Source organism: Centroberyx gerrardi, chromosome 10 (assembly GCF_048128805.1).
Source record: "Centroberyx gerrardi isolate f3 chromosome 10, fCenGer3.hap1.cur.20231027, whole genome shotgun sequence".
NCBI classification, from domain to species: domain Eukaryota; kingdom Metazoa; phylum Chordata; class Actinopteri; order Beryciformes; family Berycidae; genus Centroberyx; species Centroberyx gerrardi.
In genome coordinates this window covers 20,513,183-20,534,526 of record NC_136006.1, presented here as the reverse complement: position 1 = coordinate 20,534,526, position 21,344 = coordinate 20,513,183, and the positions used below count along the sequence as shown (strand labels likewise).

Here is a 21,344-nt window from a genome sequence, read left to right as displayed (position 1 = left end):
CTGTAAATACAATGCATTCTGAATGAAATGCCATAATTTAAAACAACGCCCCCCTCCTCTCTCCGTCCTCCTCCTCCACCCTGCTCTCAATAGCTGCAGAGGGAGTCCTTGACAGTGTGCTAGCAATGATGAATCACCTATCCAGTTAATTTTCTCACTCCTCATGTGTTGTGCTGCTAAAACAGGGGCCCAGGAATTGACTTGACAAACTATGAATGTAAAAAATATCACTTGGAGGGATCTGGGCTTATCTCCAATTTACATGTTATTAGATTTGTGTTGCAAGCGGCACTTGGACCTAGCAATGCTGAGGCAAAAAAGATGGGGCACATGATAACCGGAGATAAAACATGTCTAAAACCCACTTGAAAGCCTTTGAAATATTTGATGGAGAGTCACAGGGAGCGGAGAGAAGCAGAGGAAACTGGCCTGATTTAAAATGTGACAGACATGCATTGCAATCTGTGGTAAATCTAGAGGAAACCTTGGGAAATTTAGCTGCAATCTCTGGATAAATAGCTGTAATTGACCTTGGGAGTTGAAAATGTGCCATATGTTTCTGGTTCCTGTGTTTGAAACTGGGTCCCCCAGGACATTTCAGCTGAGTCCTCACACGAAGGCTGTGTGAGAGGGAGGAGAGGAAGATACAGAAAGGCAGAGAGCGAGAGGGAGAGAGGAGGAGAGAGAGGGAGAGAGGGGGAGAGAGAGAGAGAGAGGGGGAGAGAGAGAGAGAGAGAGAGGGGGAGAGAGAGAGAGAGAGAGAGAGAGAGAGGATGCCAGAAATGAGAGATAGATGGTTGAAGACAGAAGATGGATGGATAGATAGGTAAGAGAGGGTCTGAGGAAGAAGAGGCAGGAATAGAATGGGTGCGCAAGAAAAGAGTGACAGAGAGGAAGAGAGAGAGCGAGAGACAGAGACAGAGAGAGAGAAAGCAGAGGTACATTTGGCTGGCCAGTCAGTGTGATATATTGACAGGTGAAGCCTTTGTCCTTGCAAACCTGTGTTCCTCCCAGCAGGAGAACTGAATGCTAAACCTGGAGGTTGTCAGCACAGCCGACACAAAGCAAGGCACCGCTTTTCACTGCACAATTACATTTGATTTGACCTGCCAGTGCTGCGGAGAAAGCAGCCTCCTTCAAATGGAGTAGTTATGACCTCTCGGACAGCCATTAGCAGCCAACACAGCATTATTCCACCTGCACTTAAAGCATTGGATTTGGAAAATCTTGTCAAGGGAAATATCTGTCTTCTGCTACAAATGCACTGATGCAGAGCTGGGCAAAAAAAGTAGTTGAATGCAATTTGAGCACTTAAAAAAACATGAGCATAGCTTATCTTGCAAATGATGTCTGCACTTTGAAGGCTCTTTAAGCTTACGGCAAAATAAATCCAGCACACCTTACATTTATAATATTTATAGCGTATATTATGGCCTTTTTCCCATTAAATGTATTCAAAGTACTTGGATAGAATACACTCCTTTTTTGTTATACAGTAGAATACACAATCCAGCCATTGGAAGGTTAGATTGTATTGCGAGCACAGAATGATGTCACTTTCCATAAAGTAGGTTTGGGGATACAGAACATACTGTGAAAATGTGTGTGATGATCCATACAAGAGAGATTCCTTTAGAATGACTATCACTTGCATATGCTGTGCATATGGGCAGGTTGGTGTGTCTGTAATGTATACACTACGACAAAAAGGAAAAAACACCCACACACACACAGACACACACACGCACGCAGGCCTACAAAAACACACAAACACACACACTCATTACACACACGCACAGTACACACACTAATGTGCCCTCATCACATTTAAGCTAATTTCCTTTTCATCACGGAGAGAGGAAAATGAGTGTTTGCCCCATCCCTGCTGGGGGACAAAGTCAAGAGCCCCGGTCGGTTTGGGCTAGATTAACAGGTAACATTTGGCTCCCACTCTCTTATCACAGCATGAAAATCAAACCGCGTGTTTTCCTCTATCGCTCTCTCTTTCTCCCCTCCCTAATGTTCCCTTCACTTAGAGATGAAATCGCTTGCTGCACAAACCCATTTGGAGAGAGGAGAGAAGGTGAGCGGGATAATCAGGCTGGCCACTGGGCCGTGTTTCCTAAATGCTCTCCAAAACATTACTGTGCACAGGCATAAAATTAGCGCCGGGACCTTAAAACGTTGACATTTAGCATGACTTTTTGGAAAGTGACACCCTCATATTTTCTTGTAGGATATCATTAAATTTCAACTGCCCTATGGCTGTGCCTTTCCATTAATAACCAATTCAGTGTGTCACTTCTCTCTCTCTCGCTCACTCTCTCTCTTGCCACCTTTTTGAAGTAATGAGTCCGTTGCTTTGCCTTAATAAATTGAATCGTATTCTCAAGGCCATATGAAGATAGAGCCACAGATGGACAGGCTGCATGGAGGAAATAACCATAAATCCTTTACTGTCAGAGAGGCGGTCTGAGGTGACAAAAGAAGACAATCGCGATACTCAGTTGAGATCACATTGAGATTACAAAAGATACAGTGTAAGGTTGATGCTCCCTGTTAAAGCTGTCTTTTCATGGCACAGCCTATACATACACTCCCTGATAAAGAGTCATTTTTTACTGCCCCCGTTGCTGAGAAAATACCCGCAAATGATAAAATTTTAGAATCTAATCATGCATGAAGATTAGAATACTGACAGATGATCGTCCGCAGCATTCTGCAATATATATTCCGCAGCAGAGGAAATAATGAGCTACAATTTGTGGTTTTGCAGTATGAATTACAATAATATAGTGCAAACAATTCTAAATGGATTTTATCATTTGCTTAACTGTTGACTGAAAGAGGGGAGAGGGAGAGAGAGAGAGAGAGAGAGAGAGAGAGGGAGGGAGAGAGAGAGAGAAACAGAAACAGAGAGAGCAGGAGGCAAGGGAGCAGAATCCGTGTTGACTTCCATTCAGGAGGAAGATATCTTGTCTTTTTATGCGGCCCATGTCATATTTATTGCATAAAGGTCAGGGTGTTCATTTGTTCAAAGTCAGCGTTTTCCCTCTCTCCTCTCCTCCATGTAATAAATGCAGGGGCTATGTCATTATCGGACCTCTGAGGATTACAGGCTTGGCTGACTGTGATGACTGCATAAAAGCATACAGGACTTTTGTTTCTGCCAGCGCACACCTTCAAATGAGCTCTTAAAGTGAACACTAGTGGAGACAAAATGGCGTTTTTGTAGAGAGGCGATCACTTACGGCGGTCGAACGGGAACGGGGGCAAGGTGATTGAAAGGTTAGAGATCACAACACTAAATCCATGGCCTTAGATTTTAGACCAACCAGAAGGGTAGGGTTCATTTTGAAGGGAAGAAAGCGAAAATTGTGGCTCGGGAAAGATAATGATTGCCAGTCATGGCTCGAAGAGATCTCCGTAGTTCACCGATTGACTATGAGACCAAACTGTCAAGAAGATAATACTTGGAGAAGGACATTATAGTGAGGCACTTTGAGGGTGTTTAGATTGTCTTTGCATATTGACCTCCATTGACCAGGTCCATATATTGACCTGACAGAAGAATCCCAGAGATTAAATTGGCCTCAACTATTGATTGGGTATTTTGCCTGAATCATTCAACTTTCAGAAGGGGATCATTTGTACTGTATATCCCACTAATCTCCCTGACCCACTAATCATCAAGCCATTTATTTCTCACTCATTGTTTAGTTCTCCTTTGTTTGGCAGTTATTAATTCATTAGAACAACTTCTCATGCAGCTTAACTCAGATAGTGACTGGGGAGTCCTGTTTCCACCCGATAGCAATGTGCATTCCGGTAAAATGTGCCACCGAATGTGCACCCTACATCACATACACATGCCAATTACATATTGATAATTAAGCATTCAAACAAACAAACAGAGAGGAAATCCCCCGTAATCACCAGGTTTTAATGGAACAAGTATTAGCTTGGTGTGGTTGGCCAGATAGCCTGCTGCTAGATCAGAGCTGCGCTGGGTTTGGGAGGGGGACAGCGAGACACATTGGTGTCATTGCCTGGCATTGCAATCCTACGGGGAGAAGCTCTGCCGTTCTGTTGCTGCTGAACGACCGTCGACGTTGGCTGGCACTAATCCAGGCTGGATATACTGAGCTGCTTTTAAATGAAGATGAAAGAACAAAAGAGGAAATGGGAAATGTAAACTTTAAAAGGCCTGGCTTAGGAGCACTTGCTCCGTGGCTGCCTGCTGTAGAAGCTCAAAAATGGATGCAAATCCATTAGCAGTCCCGGTTTCACACTTATAAAAATACTTAAGGGGTTTTAATAGAAGCGACGTGTTAAACGTGTGGAAATCTGTTTTGATAACATTATTCATAACATTGGCTTTGCGCTGTGTGAATTAATAACACTTCATTTACAGACGGAAGAAAGCTGGCATGGTATTTCCAGTTAAAGAGATTAATTTTTAAACACCTAATTGACAGGCTGGGGTTAGGCAGGATAAGCAACAGACTATAAGGCTGCTGCTGCAAAGTCAAGGTGACTGGAATACTCAGAGAAAGGCTTTCAAAAAAGCAGAATAGAGAGCAGAGAGGGAGGGAGTGAAGAGAATTAGTCCTCAAGCACTTTTCCCTCCGCCCCCTATTCTTCCTCTCTTTATTAGGAATGATTTACTTTCTCAGTGAAAGGATATAAAAGCTCAAGTATAGGAGCGTAATTATCGTAGAGTGAAAATTTAAAGGTTTGACTCACAATGTCCTCAAGTCAGCTAGCAGACTGCCAGATGATAAGAGGGACTGTGTTCAACACTCGGCCTCCAATTGGTTGTGTTTTATGGGCTTTGCCAAGGAAGAGCACACAAATAGCACTCGGCACTGCAAGTCTGTAAACATGATGGACTGTGGCAAACTGCTAGGGCTGGTGTTTACCTTGGCAGAGCCTGGCCCTGGCATGTTGGTAGCATCACTTAATTACTGTTTACATGTAAATATTAAATTATACAAACAACCCCACAGAATGTCTCTAAAAATACAGAAATACATATTCAGGGTCAACCTTATCTGACTGCAACAGTTGCCACCGCTAAGATATGTATTGTTTTGAATCACAAATTTTCTGCATTGTACATAATCTTCATAATTGTTTAATGCTGTTGTCCAAGGGCATTCGGGTAAATATGTTCCCATAATCTGCATAATAGCAGATGCTCAGATATGTAAAATGCACCCTGTGTTGTCAGAAAGGAAGAAAAAAAAAAAAAAAAGGTTATTATTCAAAACGGTTTTTATAGAGAATAAGCACTGTGATCATCAATGTATCCAGTCAAGACCAATAGATGATAGCTTTGATTATACATGTTTTCCTGACAGTCCAGAATAGCATACATAGTAGAGCACTGGTGCCTACTGTGCATCTCTGGTATGGCTGAGTAAAGCACTTGTTCGTTTGCAGTGAAGGGTAACATGAAACAGGCCTCAGCCTTCTGATGGACAGGGAGATTTCACCTTCGCCAGTGAATGATAATGCATTATTAAATTTGCCTCTCTGCTCACTAGATACACTTAGCTGACCACAGCATATTTATCTCCCCATCCGAGGCTCACGTCTTGGCAGGAGAAAGCATTCTGTCACTTTTGAGGCATTTCAAAGATTAAAAAGAACCTCTCTCTTTTCAACGTCCCTAAAAGCATCCCCCCTTTTCAGTGAAATGTGATTAGCGGGAGATGGTGTCACGCAATGGAACATTCATGAGGGGGAGAACAAATATCCAAATGAACTCCCATGTCCTGGAGGAATAGCCCCTCTCTGCACCATCAGCAATCTCTCTCACATGGGCTGGGGAAATTTGATTGATCCTCTATTGAATTATTTTTTTGCACTCTTTCATTTCAACAGGACGCACTGACAAGTTGTTTGATCATAAAGCATTATTGTCTGCCAAGTCACATTTCAGGGTTGTGATGGCTAATGATCTTGCCTCCTGACTTAGGGAAAGTCAGGTAGTCAGCATGTGTTTGAAGCTTGCAACGCCAAGGACATCGGGAGGGCTGAACAAAACACTATGCATTAAAGTCAGAAAGATGAAGAGAAGGAGCTTACACTGAACATATCTAACTTTTAATGATACTGTACAGAGATACCCATCAATGTCAGTGAAATATTTACACCGCAAAAGTAGCACGAAACTGAGGCTGAAACTTCTGTCTGACCAAAAAGTCGCCTAACCTCCTTTTATCATTACAAATGCATATGCAAAGACACAAGAGAAAGACTACAAAGGCTGGAAATTCCTTTTTTTTTTTTTGCCTTTTTATCTTTTTCAAAATATATCTCTCCTCTCTACATGTGGCTGTCAGCCACCACAGGGCCGTGCCCTCAGCAGCTGTATGATAATAGACTGTGATACCGTTACCTGCTACACTTCATCATTCAGAAACTGTAAACTAGGACTGCAGTCAGTGCACAGTACACCGGCCCTGAGGACATCAACTGGACATCTAGGGCAGCATCCTGACTGAGCATCCCACAAAGAGAAGGCGTGGCGAATCAGCTTTCTCCACAGCGGGCACACAAGAGTACTCAACGCATCAACGATTGCTCACTCGACAGCAGGTACGGAAGGATGCACCTCTAGGTGACATAATACACCAGAAGCACCCATTTGTGCTGGGAAGGACATTATGAGTGCATCTCCTGTTGTGTCAACAAGGATATATAACGTTTACCAGGGAAGTGCCAATATCGCATTACCAGTGAATCACCCACCCCCTTTTAAAATATGGTTTACAGAATCAGTTTACATACTGTATTGGTCTCTGTCAGGCTTTTTACCCCCAGTGTAAAAGAGATGTGGCATGTATAACTGCAGCGGGATGACTGAGATAAAGTGGTGAAATGTGCTGCTGGCAAAATGTTTGTCTGAGTATTTAATCTGCCACATGGTATTTACAGAAACTCTTACACTTCGATGTACATACATATGGCTTGTGTTTAAAACACCTTTTCCTGGAGGAAATAAAATGATGTCAAGTGTTTGATGTCCAAAGTGAGTTTACAGCCAAAGGCTTCCGTACCTTTCAAATTTCCCCTTGTTTGTCAGCTACCTGCTGTTTCATGAGACAGAGGCTTGTCGAAAGCGATCGCCACAGACTTTCTGTTTGAAGCAATTCAATTAGTCACATGTGAGATAACAGTTAGCTTTCTACTAGCCTTTTTTCTCAAACATCATCTAATCTCCTGTTTTTTTTAATTTATTTATCTTTTTCTGGCAAAATTTGGACAAAAAATAATCAAGTTCAAACAACAGCCCAAAAACTACCATCTGGTTGCTCTGCACTGGGTGACACAACTTTGGAAACCGTCTTTTTTAAACGACAACAAACAGTCTTTGTCCTTCATCAACAGAGATGACATGAAAAAGATGAGACGTGTTCATAGGATATGAGTGATGTGACATTATAGTGGCTGTCTCTGAGGTGTTCGGCTATTTAAATAGCCTCCATATGAGCCGGGGCACTGCATCCTTCCTCTGTGCCCACTGTGCTCCCCTCTCAAAGTGCATTGCATGAGATTAATTTAATGCTCTGCCAGGATCATAAAGATCAAACAAGTGGAGAGATATCATTAAACCATTGGAATGTTATCTCATTTGTCTAAACAAACTGATGCGATGAACAAGCCTAATTAAAAAGCTCGCCATAAACAAAGCTTCGGATCGTGGGGCCTCTCCCCTCTTTAACAATGGAACACATTTATTTTATTAATCTAATGCATCATGTATCATATCATTACAGTTCAATATATCTATCATTAATTTTATTCCCTTCACTTAAGGCTTTTATTGGAATTACTTTGGTTATTAGTTGGTTCTAATGTATTGGTTACCTCTGGATCTGGCTGCTACAATCTCTCTTATCTCGCTGCATAAACCTGTGCGTGTTATTCAAATTGCCTCATTTATTATGATAGCTTCCTCATGTAAATTGTGCTGACTGCTCGCCCTTGCACAGTCCTCATTAGACTAATGAAAACCTTCAAACGAAAAAACTAAACAACCTGCCAAATAAAGGTCTGGGGTTATTATGAAAATTACAACTGTGGGAGCCGGGAGAAGCTCTCTTCATTAATTCATGCTCAGCAAATTGGTAACTAATTTAGTTGCACTCCTCTGCATTAATGGGTTATTTTATAAAAATGTTTTCCACAGCCTGAGACCTCTGGTGCACACACTGGAGAGCCCAGAATCCTAATCAAGTCCAGTGACATATCAGGAATTGACAATCTCAACAATAACACAGTGTGTGTTGCGTGTGGATGTGTGCAGGTCAAACAGCCAGAATTGGTGTGAATTGCCGGGTCATTTGTTTTCTCCTCCAGTATTCTACAGAAATTACAGTCTATTTGTGTTCCTAATTCTAATATGGAGGGAGGACTGCAGTTTAGAACTAATGTGGACCAGATATTAGCTACTGAGGAAACATTCAGTTGGTTTAGTATGTAGTAATGCCTTCTTTCTCTGATTGTGTTGCTCTGTGTTTGCTTCTCTCTCTCTTTTTCACACACACACACATACACACACACACGCACACTTTGTGACCCATAAATTCAGCTCATGATCCTGCTAATTATTACTATTCACTGCTTCACACCCTGTGAGTGAAGGTCTAACACTGATCTTCACGTCGGGCTAGTCAATAGGGAACACACAGCCCAATGATTTCCATAGTGGTTTTAATATCATTATCAACCTCACTCCACCCTAGATCACCCAGCACAGCCCAGCCCAGCCCACCCCCTCTCTGCTCAAAACCAACAGAGAATACTAAAATCTATTATTTGCTTAATTTTGTATTTAATCCACAGCGCTTAGTAGACAGATTTCCATCTGTCTCTTTCTTTTTTTCCTTTTTTTTTTTACATGCACAGCAAAAGGATAATGAAATAATACCAATAAATAATAAGAGATTACAAAAAACATTTGCTGTAGGTTTGGTCTTTTTGAGGCTGAGCGTCTTCAATTTATTTCTCTGTACGTTCTTTGTTAATGAGGATGATGTTTAACAAATGACAGCATCATGTAAAATATTGACTTGGATTAAAATTGCGTGCTATGATGACATGTAATCATAGCATGTATACTGTAAGATGCTGTAACGCAGTACAACCTTGCTTATGTGAAGTTCTGAAGAATGGCGGTAGCTCGGACTGGTGAAATGTTAGGGTAACTGAAACACATACAAGAGCAGAATAATTGGCAGTTAACATGTCTGTAATAGGATGTGCAGACAAGGAAATTGAAACAACTGCCGACAATTAACAAAATCAACATAACATCGCTGCATATTTTGCTCATTATGTGTTTTTGGAATAGCGGTCAGTTCGGAGGTCTTATGTTTTGGGTAGGTTATTGTTGTGCTCTAAACTATATCATACGTTCTTCCATCTAAAATGAAAGTTGACTGACCTTTGTCGGCGTGCATCCTCTTTACTTCGTGGCTCATGTCGTGGGCCAGGTCTCCCTCTTTGGGTCCAGGCAGGATGCTGGGGGACAGGCCTAGCAGGGCCTGGTTCATGGACAGGCCGTTGTGGTGCGCCGCTGGAGAGGGGAGAGCAAACAGGTGTGACAGGAGGGTTACTAAGAACCTATTTTTACCCTGGAGTTGGAAACAACAACAGTCTGTCTGTAAAGCACATTTGGCAATTAGCTGCGTTGCTTTGTTTCCTTGCAGAATCAAGCACACAATTAACCGGTCTGACTCATGGCGTGGTGAGGTAATGTGGAGACGTACGTATCCTGTCTGAGGAGCTTTCTGTGCGGGCCGGGGAGCTGGACACACTGCTGCTGCGGTGGGATGATGGGTGGCTGCCTGGCCTCCTGTGGTCCTCTAAGGAGGGAGCAGGGGAGGGACTGTCCGGGATACGTTCCTGCAACCCCAGCAGCGCCAAAAACACACACTCAAAGTAAGTATCCAATATGCACTGAGACATTGCACAAAACAAATACAAATCTGAATATATGAGTCATTCTAGAAACTAGGAATACACAAGCTAGATTTAAAATTGACTTTGATTTATTTAGAATTGATTTTTAGTGTAGGGAGTATTAGTGCTCCTGTCTATATTGGAGTTTACCTTTATAACAGAGGTGACCATTCTGGAGGGCAGACTCTGGCCATGTGCTGCGGCGGCCATGTTTGCAATGGTGCTGAGATGGTTCATCTGGCTCATCGCCATGGTGACAGAGGCAGGGGGCAGGCTGACTGGGATCAGGGGGTGGGGCATCATCATGAAGGGGAGTTCCAGGCCTAAGACACAGGAAGAGGTCGTTGGTTACTCAATGATGCATATTATGAGTTAGACATTCACAGGGGAAACTTCTGCAGCTCTGGGTAGAAGCTGAAAACCTGCTGCTGTTAATCCACCAATCACTAATTCCCACCACTGAGATGCCCTTTAAAATTGGTGTCCAATAACACTAAGGCATTACAGTGCCATCCATTAGAAAAAATTGGAATAATTTTAAGTAATTGCTTCTCAGGGTCTCTCCCCGTGTTAACATAATATACATAAATGTTTTACAACATACGTTAATAATAGATACAACTGCAATAATAATAAAGAAAATGGGGATGATAACTGTATACACAGTCATTCAAAGACCAAAGTTTACACAGCAATAAAGATGCATTAATTATTCTATGAGGAATAAAAAGGGCACATTATGGAAATTGTCTCAATATTTACATATAAAAAATATCTCTGTAAAAATAAAGGCAATCTTAAAAGCCATTACCCAAATGACTAGTTAAATGTGCTAATGACAAACAAGTACCGTCAGACTACAGTATGGCAATGACTTTAGGCTAATTATAGCAGCCTATATTCTAGACCAGAGAGAGAGAGAGAGAGAGAGAGAGAGAGAGACAGAAAGAGAGACAGAGAGAGTAAAAACAGTAAAGTCACTTTCAGCTCTTACAATAATGGGACTTTTTTTCTTTCTCTTTTATATGCACACAAATTATTCCATTACAACATCAGAGATATCTTACAAATGTTTTAAATTATTAAATTGCTGCCTGGCAATAGTCGTCTAATTGGGAAAATTGAAGGCATTAGTGGTCCAAAAATGTAAAGAATGTCTAATAAAGATACCATAGGGGGTTACTAGTTAGGCAAACTGTAGCACTGCACTGTGCCTCTGAATGGCTTAATGAAAACAAGCCAACTTTCAAAGGACATGAGCGCACACAGAAGGTCAAAGCTAGGTGTCTGTACCCCCCCAACCACGGCACCCCCCCTCCCTCCCCCCCTGCTCTATGGGGACTTTGAACTGGCAGGATCAAAAGTGACTGGGAACAGTTTGGTCTCATTCCTTCGCCACTCAGATGCTTTTCCTCAACTGCTTTAAAGAAAACCTCATAGACACTATTGGATCTGATTGAGCCTCTCTGTTGATTTTTCATTCCTTTTTTCTCCCTTTCTTGGCAGCCTGGTTCAAGGTAAAAAGCTGCGTGAAAGAAAGAGGGAAAAAAAATACAGCACTACAGAAAGCTGATCCACAAAACAACTCCACTCTTCTTTTCTAACAAAACATCAGTAGCCAAAGGGCAAGGAGATCTGCATGGCGAAGCCTCTAAAGAGAAGGACACTGGTTGAAAATGAAAGGACATGAGAAGTACTCCTCTCTGTCATTCCTCCCCTTCCAAAAGAAGCATTGATTTCCATAAGAAAGATGGCATGCAGTTTCTCAGTGGCGAGTATTCCCAAACAATATAAAGCAGGGGAGATTAAAGAAAGGCGGAAGCCAGGCAGCACCTTGTATCAGCGCCTCTCCTGGAGCTCAGACTGAATCAATTACCACTCAGCAGGCTAAGCTCAATTAAAAAACGCCACAGAGGGCCCGATTGCGGGGGCACTTACTGTAGGACAACATGGAGAGGTCTAGGCTACCTATCTACCTTTCAAAGCAACTCAAGGGCCAGAGTGAAGAGACTTATCCTGCCTTTGAGGTAGATACATCCACTCACGCAAACAAAGCTACACACATACGGACGCACGGACGCACACACAAATTTTCAGGAAATCGATAAACTGGCATGACTTTGTTTTTGTCATTCAAATTCCTCTACTTATGAATCCTGGTGGTGAATGGTGTGTGTCGTGGCTCTATGATACATGTGGCACCGCAGCTCGATACATCTCCACCTGATAGACTGACTGGCCGGTGGGGAAACACTGGACCTCTGTTCACTCTATGGGGTATTAGTCTCGCTCTCAGTGTCTGTCCGGCCCCTTTCATGTCCCCCTATCCTAAAGCGCTGTTTCTCCCATAAAGGCCCATTCAGGCCACTGTAGGGGAATGTGCCATAGGCCAACGAGGGTCCACCAAATCCCTTTATTTGAAGCTGAAAGGCGCCAGGTGGAGGGAGATCGTTTTTATTCAAGGCGTCTGGCGTTTTTGCAAGATGTTAAGTGTTCTTCATTTCATTCGCATGGGATTTCTTCCCATTCGCGAGCTTTATCCTTGTAAAATAAACGGCTCACAAGCAACTGCAGATAACAAACAAAAAATGTCCAGAACAATTTTCAACTTGGTGATCTCTATCAGATAATTTGATCATCTCCTCCTCGGCAATTTGTGTTTGTCAATATGCAATGTCTTTCATGTCTATTACAAAAACAGAATCAAAACACATTAGTCAAACTTACTCATTAATCATTTAGATATTGTGTAGATATTCCAGTGGGCACACCTCTAGAAACATATTTGTCAGTTTCTGTTTATCTCCGATACAGAAGTTCAGACCTGATGAGAGTTGAATTCCCATGAGCCCCCTCTCTCCTGAAGGGCATAAACAATGCATTTGGAGTAATTTACCTGGAGTAAGCCTGAGGGACCCGCAAAGGTGAACTCCTATTTACCATCATTAAAACTACAAATCACTTAATACCAATATAAACAGCTCAGCTATTATGTTGTGTGGTGCTTGGGAGTTCATGCATGGATAAGCAAAGATCTGAATCATGGAGGATGAATTGAATGAATTAAAACAGCCCTTGGTAACAACATGATTAAAAAGCTGTTACATCAGACACAACTGGAAAACCACACGGCTGCCAGTGGACTTAAAAGAATCACACCGAAAAAAAGATTGAATGATGACTGCTTTAAAATGATTAAAAACGGAGCAGTAATTCATTTTGATGACAAAAATGATAACCTGCAGTGATCTGTGCTGCTGTTAATCTTCATCTAAACAGGACTCCAGCCTTTCTGGCCATCTAACCCTACAGAGGAAAATAGGAAAAAAGAAACTAAGCCATTGTCATTGAGAATGGTGCGGAGGTAGCAGCCAGCCCCTTCCCCTTAACTCTGTTGTGGACAGATTTCCCCTGACAAAAATTAAACTAGCTCCTACTTGGCACTTTATTATCTCTTCAACTGAATGATTTATTGTTTGTGGAGCGAAAGAACCAAAGAGAGGGGGAAGATTACATTTCCAGCCAAAGCTCAGGCCTGATCTCGTTTTTTACTCCCTCTGTCCAGGAAAAAAGCTCCCGACAAACAATAATGTCAGCTGTAATTGATCGGAGGTCGCCGGCTGGGCCTGCAGTAAAAGCGCACTATTTAAGCGACAATCGGCCCTGCGCTCTTCAGACGCTGGCTAATGAAGCTGTCTGTCTGGGCTATTTACCTTCTCTTAAATGGAAGGGGAGAGATGTACTGTAAGAGACAGGGCTGGAGAGGATCTGCCTCTCGCTCCCGTGAAATAGGACCTGCACATGCCTCAGGAATGTATAATTGGTTGGCGCAGCCAAAGCTGGGGATCCGGTGCTAATTAAATGACTTGTTTAAAGCCTATCTGTCTTTGTTTGGGAGGCTCTGGGCTTCAGAACAATGCATGGTAAATGCTGTTGTCAAACAAACATTCCTGGTTATCCTTTGATTTGAATTGAACAAGACAAAGGGCTGATTTGCCCAGCGCTAAGCCTTTGGTTTTCATGGCGTGGAGATATTTTTTTTCTCTTCTGATCTGTCAAACTGAACAGGACCATTCCAGTCGAGCAGCTAAATGGACTGACTCACTGTACAATGCATGTGCAGTCCGTTGCTGCAAAACAATCTCGGTTTTCCTCCTAATTGCGCTTGTAAAATGCCCCCATGTCGTGTATGTATTTCTCCAACAAAGGTGAGACGGCGGTGCACACACATGGCGAGTCTTTGTTGTGGTCGTATCAAGGATTTGCACACCAATCCCAAAAGGAAATGAACGGCTCATGAAAAAGTGTCTGTCATGCGGCGAGACATTTAGAGGTCTCTCCGTGGCACTAATCAGCCATTCATCTTTACTATAACTGCTAATCTCCTCAGAAATCAACAAGCCTACCATGTGAGATGGAAGGAGCATTATAGTCATTAGATCAAACATAAGACTCAGCCTCCATAAACATGTTGTCTGGCATAGTGGTGCCACTTCACACAGCACACACACGCGCGTACGTATGCACGGACACGCACCCACTCCCGCATCTGCACACGCACACACACAGACACAGACAGACACACACACACACACACACACACACACAGATGGCGGGTTCAGTCAAGGCTGGTGAGTCCTGTTTCTCATTAAAAGGGGGGAGAGAGGAAGGTAGTGGGCTTTGATGTAGCCACCCACAGCCCCTCAGTGTCATTGAGTGAAACTTTGAAGCCTTTTGTGTTTACACAGTTAATGTTGATAATAAAGCAAACATCTTGCCTTTGTTAAATACCTGCCGCACACTCACGTATGCACATACACACAAGCAAACACGCGAAAGGACACATGAAGCACATAAAAAAAGAATACATCTCACACTAAAAAGGTGAGGTAAACATGAAAACATGTGGATACACACTGAGCCGACGACACAGTATAGATAATTGTGTATTGTGTAGGTACAAGCGCACATGGAGCCAACGAGACACAGAAACACATGCAAACAATATGCTTAACGTTCCCAAAGCCACAGCGATCGGATACATTAGGAGCTAATTCACATCAACAAACAAAATGTGTGTGTGTTTAGCATGCCGCGATGAAGAGATACACATACACACACTTTCCAATGATTCAGGTGTGCAAAGATTACTTGCCACGATGCCTAATGTAATGTAATGTAAGAGAAATCATGATAAGAAAACATTTCTGGTTTGATGAGGTAACATAATTGCTTTCCTACCCAAACCACTGGAGTGTAACATGTGGTAGAAATTATCAAGGAGACAGACAGAGGTGTTTGTCCTTTAAGTATATAAAATCTAAGGCAGGCAACTTTATAGGATAATTTAAATCCGCAGCTCTAATGGCACGCATTCCTTATGAAAATTGAAAGATCAATCATCTCTGTGACAGATACACTGTGAAAAAAGTTCATCCTATCTTTGAGGAGAAAATGCTAAACACCCCCTCCCCCCCACCCTCCATTTCCCGTTTTAGCTGTCTATTTGTCTCTTTGCTGAAAATGTTAACGAACAGGGCAATAATCAAGCCATATGCTTGCATGTGGCAAATCTCATTACAGTAAATGACCTTTACCAACCAATGCCAACATCCTTGTGCTTGATAACACAGAGCGTATAGAGCGGGGATACAATGGTGGGTTTAGCTAACGCAATCATCCACATGGCTGGGGGTGGCCAGGACAGCCAGGCCTTCAGGACACATTAGCAAACAGCGTTCGCGTCTCTAATCTGGGTCGGAACCGGGCTCACTTTACATTTGTCGCACATCACTCTCGATAAATACACAACGTGCACGCGCGCGCACGCACACATCAGATCACTAACAATAAACTGCGGCACAGAAAGTGCTGTGGGCAGAAGAGGAGAGCAGAAGGAGAGGAGAGACATTACTAGCAGCTGTTACTACTGCGGGTGCAATATATTCAAGCCCAATCAATAAAGCTCCTACAGGCAGTGACACCCAAGCAGACAGAGGAATCATTTTTATCTGATACTTAGCAAAGGCTCCCCTTTTAAAAAGATTGCTTTCAGTCAATGACAACCAGTTGTCATTTGACTAAGGCTCCTGAAATGAAATATATTGACGAGCGTTATCAATCACGGCCCACTCTGCCGTCATATCACATTGGCGGGGGGATCGGCTTGCATGTGGTCATCAGATCATCCGTTTTAATTACAAAATTAGCATCACTACCTCCTGTGCTCCCTCTTCCTCCATTACAATCACATCATGAGAGAAAATCAGTAATGCAGTGTATAGTTTACAGTCGCAATGCTAATGATTTCAATGTGAAGTGCGTGATGTATTTGACTGTAACTTGTGTTTTTTACATCGCTGCAGTCTAGAAGGTCTACTGTATGTATTTTGCAGTATATTATGTTTGTGTACCGAGAGGAAATAGTCTAAAAAATGTGTTATATATCAGTTATTTTGTTGGCATGAGTAATTTCTTTATGGAATTCTAAACACACTAAAAATAAATACCTTCCTCTGTTTGTTCACACTCTGAAGGACATGCTGAGATTGTGAAATTCTTTAACATTGTTTGAACTTGCTCTCTCTTTATCTTGGTCCCAGAGGAGAGGCTGTGCGATGGTGAAGATGTCTAGGCTCAGTATGGCTTGATAGCTCTATGTGGATGAGGGTTCCCATATCATAATTGAGTAGAAACACCTTTCGGACCGGGCAACAAACAGAGTGCTTTTGTGGAACAGAACCAACTATTTCTATCACACAAACGCTTTCGATTCTCCACCTGATTGCTACATAGAATGGGACATTTTTACAGCGTAATCACAGTAAAAGAGATTGTCATTTTGTTGTTGTCATTGTATCGTCATTACGTTATTATGTACACAGTAATATTATTACTCCATGCTAATGTGTCCCTCTTAGACATAATCATAGTGAAACGAGAGCACACGATAACGCTAACACTAATGCTGCACCATCTTAGCCGTGTATGTGAAAACTGCTTCACATTCAGTGCAATTACAGGACGCGCATATTTCACATTACTCGAACCTGCGAAAGCTCATCATCACTGAAAGGTTGAATGTCATTTATTACACGTATCACATTTACACCAAGTGACATTGTCTTTTCAAATTGTGTTGATCTCTTCACTTTCAAAGGTCAGCCCCTTCCCTGGCTAAATTCAACCTGACAGAGAATAGTGAGGAGGGGACAGCCGAACGCATGCATCACCCCCGCATCAAAGCGCTCCAAATTAATCTATCCAATTAATGAAGAATGAGGCCTAATGTTGATGAGGGATGACAACTCGACTGGTCAGTTGTTTTTTATAGCTCTGCTCCTGCTATTGTGAACTAACCACAAGAGACAGTCAAACAAATATTTGCATGACACGAGGTTTGTCTAGCGTGCTGCCTCTCCCTCCCTCTCTCTCTCTCTCTCTCTCTCTCTCTCTCTCTAACGCCACAACTCTGCTGCCACTCAAAGATGATAGAACTTGATATGGATCATTACGGAAATAATGTTTAATCAATTCCCCTTGTTATTGTAATCTATTTCTGCAGTTGTCTGCATTTGTGTATTTTGTAGCTACACCAGCGCGCCTCACATTTTCCCAATCATGCATATTCAAATATTACGCTGATGCTTAACAGCCGACGCAACCGGAATTAGAACGAGGACATTAGACTTCATTAAAAAGAGAAATGATTATCAAGTTTATCTTTTGAAATGTCTATTAAAATGTGTGTGTCGTTCTTCACTTATCTGTCACCTGGCTCCCATGAGCCTGGCAGACTAATAGAGAGATGGTGAGGGCCAAAGCCCAGGAGAGAGACAGAGACCCATCAAGCTCTTCGCTCAGGCTGGAAGGCTGTCTGTCTGCCTCTGTCTGCTCTGCCACTCTCCGTCTAGCTCAGTGTGTCTGGCTCACTTACCGCCATTACTCCCCCTCTTCCCACCGCAAATAGCTTACCGAGACCTTCCTCTACCCAAAACAGCCACGGTATCAGGATAGAGAAAAGCAAAACAAACTACATTGTAATCGCATAAATCGGATCAGATAAGAATCTGTCGCATCGAAAGAGCTGCTATGATATGCTGGTAGAATGAATATTATTCAGCCTATGGCTACAATCTAGTTTCTCTCTGGAGCCTCCGCTGACAAAGGCTCCCACAAGAGAGCAAGAGAAGAAGATGGATGAAGTTGCCCCTAGACACTCATATCAGGTCAGTATGTGCTTTATCCCCTAATGGTTAAGGTTAGGATTGAGGAGGGGGTGATACTAGATCTGAGCCTGAGGGCCATTGTTCTGACTAGAGTCACAGGAAGTAGCCACCATCCTCCATCATGGCCCACATTTAGCCGCGCTAGGCCACCAGCACTAGTGCAGCTAGCAGGTTGGAGCGTGCAGCTAGCTAGTTGGATGTGTCCTTCCACCCAGAGAGCTTTATTATTAGAAAGGACATAAACAGACTAATTAAATCGCAGCAGTGGAGCTGGGCTGACAGCTGGCGCAGAGAGTGTGACCAAACAGATCCCTATCAAAGAGCAGGAGCACTGTCTCTATATGTGTTCGTGTGTGCTTGTGTGCATGGCTGTGTGTGTGTGTGTGTGTGTGGGTGGGTGTGTGCCTGTGTGTGTCTGTGAGACGTGCATGGCTGTATTTTCAGTATACATGCGTGACTGGCTGTTACTTTTATTCATTTAAGACTGTTGTGTTTGTCCTGTAATTGATGACTACTTGATCATTTTATTTCTCTGTAATTTCATTCATACACCCTGTAATCTTAATGTCTTAGTTATCGGCCTAGTGCAGAGCACATTGACTCACTGATATGATCCAAAATGGTACAAATGCTATCCAGCAGAGCTGTAAACACTCCAGTAATTAGTGCATGGTCTCCAGGCTGACTCCACTCAGCTCTACAGCATGGCCAAGCGTGGACCCCATATAGAGAGGAGCCTAGTTATGCATTGATCTCAGAAAATTAAGGCTAACTGCCCCAGATTGCAGTGTCTTGATGTACCTTCTGGATGGGCAATGTACGCTGCTTGTATTGTTTTGTAGAGTAAACAGGACGATTTGGACTTGCTGTGCTTTAAAATGAATACATCTTGCATAATTAATGAAGCCTTTAAAGCATTGTTATCTGTGTGACCGCAAACGTAAAACCACTGATGATGAGAAAATATGGTTTTAACAAGTCAATAATGGTGAGTGCAACACCAACAGCTTAATCAATGAGGCTGCAACGTTTGCAAACAAAGACTTGAATTATAACGCCGATAATTGATCTCTTCCATTTTTTTTTTCTCTCTCTCCTTCATGTGATGTCATTGTTTATTGATTGCTTCCTGCCAGTGAGGGATGATGGGAAGTTTCCAGAGTTTGTTTTTGCTATGACTTTTGTCCCCCCCCTTCCATTCCCCTCCACCTTTCCCTCCTTTCTTTCTCCTCCTCCTTTCTCCTTCCATTTGAAATTTGCAAGCTGTAGCACCAGCTTAACCAAAAAGGATTAAGTCCCATACCCAACTGAGAACACAGATAATGCTCAGTAATTGGTAAAAAATGAAGATGAATGGGACAGCTAGATAAGGACCAATTAGCTGCTGGGAGTGTACAGCTGTGGTCTCCTCACAGAGCGCTCTCAGGGGCCAAGGCCCCCTCTTTCTCTCTCGCTCTCTCACGCAAGCATGCACACACGCACGCACGCACACACACACACACAAGCGAGCAAACATACACACATGGAGGGGGGCCCGCAGAAATTAGCCCGATGACCCCGGGAAGAGAGAATGATGCTTCCTCATCATCTCACCCAGAACCTTCTTCTCTCAACTCTCAGTCAGGCAACACTCCAGGTAGCTGTCAGCACCCGTCCAGCTACAGTCTAGCATGTGGCTCTGCGCTCCCCATAGGGTGCAGGCGGCCTGGACCGGAGCCACGGATGTGAGACAGAGGGCTTGTGGGGTTTCAACTAGTTTGCTGGTTCCGAGAGTTTGGGATAGATTCAAAACGAACAGCCCAAAGTTAGCGGGTGCTAGTGTGTCTTCTCTTTTTGCTATCGTGAAGTGTTGTCCGTCGGCAAGTTGTTTGGTCGGTATATCGTGGCATCATCTGGCTGATGACAGTGGAATTCCCATATCTAATTACAGACAGGATTTCAGCTCCATTAGAGTTGTGCGGTGAGGAGTCAGATGAGTGGCAGGGCAGCACCCAGTGGCCAAAGAGAGACAGAGGGTGAAAGGGAGAGAAAAGGAGAGGCAGAGAGAAAGAGAAAGAGAGAGGAGAAGAGAGACAAGGGTGAAGACTTTATTCTTTCTCTTTCCCACCTCCTTGCTGAAAGTCTACAACACTTACTTTTTCCCCCTCTTTCCACCACTGAAAAAAGCAATTCGTTCTCTTGAAATTGGCAGGTGTTTGTTAGTGGGCAGCTGACAATATTTTCTCTCCCAGTAATGAAGGTTGTGGCTGGGGTCACTGCATTGGGAGGGAATGGCGGGCTGTTTATCCCCCTCAAGGCCCAGCGCCACACGTGTTTTGCTTGGTCTGTGATCTGTAATTGTGGCATTTCCTGAGAGGCACAGGAACAATCCACATTGTGCACTGAGTGGGCTCCCTCTGCCCAACTAAAGAGTGTGAGGGAAAATCAAAGAAAGAGAAGCCACCCCCTCCCTTTCTGTCTCCCTTTACATTTTTATCTGTCGCTCTATCTCCATTTCTCTCTCGATTTCTCTCCCGCTATCTCTCTGTCTTTCTCTGTCTCTCTCTCTCTTTCTCTATCTCTCACACACTCCCACACACATATCTATCTTCCTTTCCCTCCCTCTCTCACTCAGGATGTTTGGTTATTTTGGCTGAGAGTTGAACTGGCTGTTTTTCCTTATAATTAATAACATTGATGCAAACAGGAAGGTCTAATTGTGATGAATATTTAATGCGAGGGAGAAACATTAGCCTGTTCAATTTACATCAACACAAAGACAGCGATGGGCAATCCAACTCTACAAACAGAACAGAGTGTCCTTCACTGGCTGGCTCTGCTGTGCTCTGCTTTAAGCTGGTCACAATACAAGATCTGCTTCAGACCAGCACTGAAATGAAGCACCTGTATTTTACCACAAAGAGAATCTTTTCAAAGGTTTCACATAGTAGCTATTTCTGATTCTATTTCCGTGCTCTTAGCATTATTGTGAGAAGCATGCTCATTATCATATCAATTCTAATCTTGGTTGCTAACATTATTTGTGCAAGTACAACATGTACATGTACATCATGTTTCCATTAGTGTGTGTCTTATTTTAAGCCGGATATGATTATAAAACTCCAGTGCATGTGTCCATTTCCTCAGAGCAGCTGTGTTCTG

General features: G+C 43.0%; 1 protein-coding gene across 1 annotated transcript in view; it reads right to left on the bottom strand.

Annotated features, from left to right (window-relative positions):
* dachd (dachshund d) overlaps positions 1–21,344 on the bottom strand; it is a 91,799-nt gene that overhangs the window by 13,312 nt on the left and 57,143 nt on the right. The window contains exons 4-7 of the mRNA XM_078286023.1: positions 10,127–10,298; positions 9,783–9,928; positions 9,458–9,589; positions 9,159–9,218 (exon numbers count right to left, since the gene is read on the bottom strand). Of these exons, the coding sequence (XP_078142149.1) occupies positions 9,159–9,218; positions 9,458–9,589; positions 9,783–9,928; positions 10,127–10,298 (510 nt within the window). The remainder of the gene's footprint in view (positions 1–9,158; positions 9,219–9,457; positions 9,590–9,782; positions 9,929–10,126; positions 10,299–21,344) is intronic.